General features: G+C 62.4%; 1 protein-coding gene and 1 long non-coding RNA gene across 3 annotated transcripts in view; one reads left to right on the plus strand and one right to left on the minus strand.

Annotated features, from left to right (window-relative positions):
- Positions 1–411: 411 nt before the first annotated feature.
- LOC118159352 (fructose-bisphosphate aldolase A) overlaps positions 412–4,737 on the minus strand; it is a gene marked incomplete at its 5' end in the record, with an annotated part of 5,176 nt that continues 850 nt past the window's right edge. The window contains 5 exons of the mRNA XM_035313944.1: positions 412–511; positions 2,135–2,334; positions 3,335–3,509; positions 3,592–3,675; positions 4,471–4,631. Of these exons, the coding sequence (XP_035169835.1) occupies positions 416–511; positions 2,135–2,334; positions 3,335–3,509; positions 3,592–3,675; positions 4,471–4,631 (716 nt within the window). The remainder of the gene's footprint in view (positions 512–2,134; positions 2,335–3,334; positions 3,510–3,591; positions 3,676–4,470; positions 4,632–4,737) is intronic.
- LOC118159351 lies at positions 3,821–4,448 on the plus strand. Of its 2 annotated transcripts, none has more exons than XR_004747084.1 (3): positions 3,821–3,957; positions 3,998–4,265; positions 4,388–4,448. It is a non-coding gene; the product is annotated as an uncharacterized LOC118159351 (long non-coding RNA). The 2 variants fall into 2 exon arrangements; XR_004747085.1 differs by having other exon boundaries at positions 4,367–4,407.

Consider the following 4,737-nt stretch of genomic DNA (forward strand, 5'->3'; position numbering starts at 1 on the left):
CCACGTGTCCCCACCACGTCCCCATGTCCCTCAATGTCCCATGTCCACGTCCCCATGTGTCCCCACCATGTCCCCATGTCCCTCAATGTCCCATGTCCATGTCCCCACCACATCCCACGTGTCCCCATGTCCCTCAATGTCCCATGTCCTGATGTCCCACGTGTCCCCATGTCCCTTAACATCCCATGTCCAGGTCCCCACGTGTCCCCACGTCCCTCAATGTCCCACTTCCATGTCCCTTCATTCCCCCCCCATGTCCCCTCCGTGTCCCCCCGAGGCAGTGGCCCTGCAGGCAGCGTTCCTTTATTGAAGGGCGAGGGGACGGGGACAGGAGTGTCGCACGGCCTCGCGGTCACCGCAGCCCGGCGACGTCACGGCATCCCTGGTGACGTCACGGCGCTCCGGGTGACGTCACTCAGTAGGCGTGGTTGGAGACGAAGAGGGACTCGCTGGCGGCCGCCCCCGCCTGCCCGCTGGGGGTGTACTTGCCCTGGCACGCCAGGGAGTTGGCCTGGGGACAGGGACACGCGTGTCACACGGGGCGGTCACACGGGGGACCGCGGTGGCACCACCCAGAGGTTCATAGGACCATGGTGGCACCACCCAGACACACGTGGGACGGTGGTGGCACCATCCACGTGGACATGGAAGGGTGGTGGCACCATCCAGACACACGTGGGACGGTGGTGGCATCGCGTTGACAGACGTGGGACCATGGTGGCACCATCCAGAGACACGTGGAAGGGCGGTGGCACCACCCAGATCTTCATAGGACCATGGTGACACCACCCAGACACACGTGGGACAGTGGTGGCACCATCCACATGTCCATAGGACAATGGTGACACCATCCAGAAACACGGGGTAGGGTGGTGGCACCACCCTGACACACATGGGAGGGTGGTGGCACCTTCCAGAGACACGTGGGACAATGGTGGCACCACCCCAATGTTCATGGGACCATGGTGACACCATTCAGACATTCATAGGATGATGGTGGCACCATGCAGATGGACGTGGAATGGTGGTGGCACCATCTAGATGGGTATGGGACACCCATGAGGGTGGCAGTGACATACCAGGACCGGCAGGATGTCGTCCTCCAGGGTGGCTGAGGTGTCCCCATGTCCCCCCCATAACCCTGATGTCCCCACCGTTGATGTACCAGAACATCCTTGAGGTCCTCCTGGACCACCATGACCACGTCCCTGACCCCGTGAAGTTCTCCAGCCCCTAGACGTCCCCATGTCCCCAAGGCTGACATAGCAGAACCTTCTTGAGGTCCTCCTGGACCACCATGACCATGACCACCTCCTCATACCTCCTCCAACCCCCAAGTGTCCCCAAGGTTTACGTACCAGAACCTTCTTGATGTTCTCCTGGACCAATGTGACCATGCCCCTGTCCCAAGAAGTTCTCCACCCCCTAGATGCCACCATGTCCCCACGCCGATGTACCAGAACCTCCTTGAGGTCCTCCTGGATCACCATGACCCCAGGACGTTCTCCACCCCCAAATGTCCCCATATTCCCTACACTGACCTACCAGAACCTCCTTGAGGTCCTCCTGGACCACCATGACCACGTCCCCACACCTCCTCCAACCCCAACAAGTTCTCCACCCATGGATATCCCCAGCATTGACGTACCAGAACCTACTTGAGGTCCTCCTGGACCACCGTGACCATGTCCCCATGAAGTTCTCCACCGCTTAGACATCTCCATGTCCCCAGTGTTGATGTACTTGAACCTCCTTGAGGTCCTCCTGGACCACCATGACCATGACCACGTCCCCATGCGTTCTCCAACCCCCCGATGTCCCCAACACTGACGTACCAGAACCTCCTTGAGGTCCTCCTGGACCACCATGACCATGTCCCCACACCTCCTCGAACCCCAAGACATTCTCCACCCCCCAGATATCCCCAACGTTGACGTACCAGAACCTCCTTGAGGTCCTCCTGGATCACCATGACCATGACCACATCCCCATGTGTTCTCCAACCCCCAAATGTCCCCAACGTTGACATACCAGAACCTTCTTGAGATCCTCCTGGACCACCATGACCACGTCCCCACACCTCCTCCAGCCCCAAGAAGTTCTCCACCCCCCGATGTCCCCAACGTTGACGTACCAGGGCCCGCTTGACGTACTCCTCCTGGGCCGCCTTGGTGTTCTCCTTCTTGCCGCTCCAGGCCCGCAGCGCCGAGGCCTGCAGCGCCCGCCCGTAGGAGAAGGTCAGGGCCCAGGGCTTCGCCAGGGGACACCGGTTGATGGCGTTGAGGTTGATGGACGCCTCCTCCTCGCTCTGGCCCCCCGACAGGAACGTGATGCCTGGGGACGCGGGGACAGCGTCAGCACCGCGGGGACGTGGCCGTGGGGAGACCACGAGGACGTGGGGATGAGGACAAGGATATGACCATGGGGACCAGGGTGATGACACCATGGAGATAGGGACACCATGAGGACATGGCCATGGGGACAGGGACATCGTAGGGACACGGCCACGGGGACAGGGACATCCTGGGAACATGGCCACGGGGACAGGGATGGTGACACCACAAAGACATGGCCGTGGGGACAAGGATATGACCATGGGGACCAGGGTGATGACACCATGGAGAATGGGACACCATGAGGACACAGCTATGGTGACGGGGACATCGTGGGGACATGGCCATGGGGACCTAACCATGGGGATGAGGACACCACAAGGACACGGCCATGGGGACACCGTGAAGATATGGCTGTGGGGATGAAGACACCACGAGGATGTGGCCGTGGGGACAAGGATATGACCATGGGGACCAGGATGATGACACCTTGGGGATGGGGACACCATGAGGACATGGCCATGGGGACAGGGACATCATGGGGACATGGCCATAGGGACAGGGACATCATGGAGGTAAGGACACAGCTGCAAGTCTAGGGACACCATGGGGACACTGCCACGTGGACCAGGGCAGCATGGGGACAATGTGGGGACATGGCCATGGGGACACCACAGGGGGTCACCTACAGGGCCATGGGGTCACCCTCGGGACTAGGACACCACGGGGACTTCGCTACGGGAATGGGGACACCACGGGGAGGTGGCCAAGGTGACACCACGGGGAGGTGGCTGAGTATGGGGACACCACGAGGACGTGGGGATGGGGACACAGACATGAGTATGGGGACCCCATGGGGACGCGGCCACCACGATGGGGACCCCATGAGGACATGGCCACCACGATGGGGACGTGGCCACCAGTATGAAAACATCGCGAGGACATAACCACAGTGACCAGGACCCCGTGGGGACCCGGCCACGGGGACGGGTGACACTGACCGGGCACGGCGGGTGGCACGGTGCGGCGCAGGGCGGTGACGGTGGCCATGGCGATCTCCTCGGGGCTGTACTTCTTGGTGCAGGAGTGGCCGGCTGTCACCATGTTGGGCTTCAGCAGCGTCCCCTCCAGGTAGACGTGGTGGTCGCTCAGCGCCTTGTAGACGGCCGCCAGCACCTGGGGGGGGACACGGGGACGTCGGGGCCACCTCGGGGCCACCTTGGGGACACATCGGGGACACCTCGGGGACATCACCCACCTTCTCGGTGACGTACTGGCAGCGCTTCAGGTCATGGTCACCATCTGGAAGGATCTCGGGCTCCACGATGGGGACGATGCCGTTCTGTGGGGACACGGGGACGTCAGGGACACCCCGAGGGTGGCGGGGAGGGGGACACAGAGACAGGGACACGACGGCGGACGGGGTGCGGGGCAGTAGAAGGTGGCCTGGGCTACCCAGGGTGACAGGAGGTGACACATCGCAGCCAGGAGGCCACCATGGGGTGCCCAGAGGTGACACAGGGGTGGGGACGGAGAAGTGACACGAAGGGAGGACACAGGGAGGTGCCACCAGGGCGGGGAGGTGGCACCAAGCCAACTGGAGGTGGCAATATGTCAACTGGAGGTGGCACCAAGCCAACTGGAGATGTCACCAGGGCGTGAAGGTGGCAAGATGTCAACTGGAAGGGCCACCACGCCAACTGGAGGTGGCAGCATGCCAAGTGGAGGTGCCACCACGTCAAGTGGAAGCGCCACCAGGGCGTGAGGTGCCCATGTATCAACTGGAAGGGCCACCAAGCCAACTGGAGGTGACACCAGGGCTTGGAGGTGGCAGCATGTCAAGTGGAGGGGCCACCATGCCAAGTGGAGGGGTCAATATGTCATGTGGAGGGGCCACCACGCCAACTGGAGGTGTCACCAAGCCAACTGGAGGTGACACCAGGGCTTGGAGTTGGCAACGTGTCAAGTGGAGGGGCCACCACGCCAACTGGAGGTGCCACCACGCCAACTGGAGGTGACACCAGGGCTTGGAGGTGGCAGCACGTCAAGTGGAGGGGCCACCACGCCAAGTGGAGGCCTCCAACCACCGCAGGGCACCAACAGGGGACACGGGGACGGGCAAGGGGGACACGGGGACCTGCTGGCAGATGCTGGCGTAGCGCGCGAGGACGTTGGCGTTCTCCAGGATGGCGAGGCGCGAGGGCGTGTGCTCCGAGATCTTGAGGACGCAGCGCCACTTGGCGAAGTCGGCCCCGTCCTTCTTGTACTGGGCGCAGCGCTCCATCAGCCCGTCCAGCCCTGGGGACACCGCGGTGGCATCAGGGGGCGGGGACACCACGGTGGCATCAGGGGTGGCATCAAGGATGGGGACACCATGATGGCATCAGGGACGGGGTCACCAACA

The sequence above is a fragment of the Oxyura jamaicensis genome, unplaced genomic scaffold (genome assembly GCF_011077185.1).
Source record: "Oxyura jamaicensis isolate SHBP4307 breed ruddy duck unplaced genomic scaffold, BPBGC_Ojam_1.0 oxyUn_random_OJ69855, whole genome shotgun sequence".
Lineage (NCBI taxonomy): Eukaryota > Metazoa > Chordata > Aves > Anseriformes > Anatidae > Oxyura > Oxyura jamaicensis.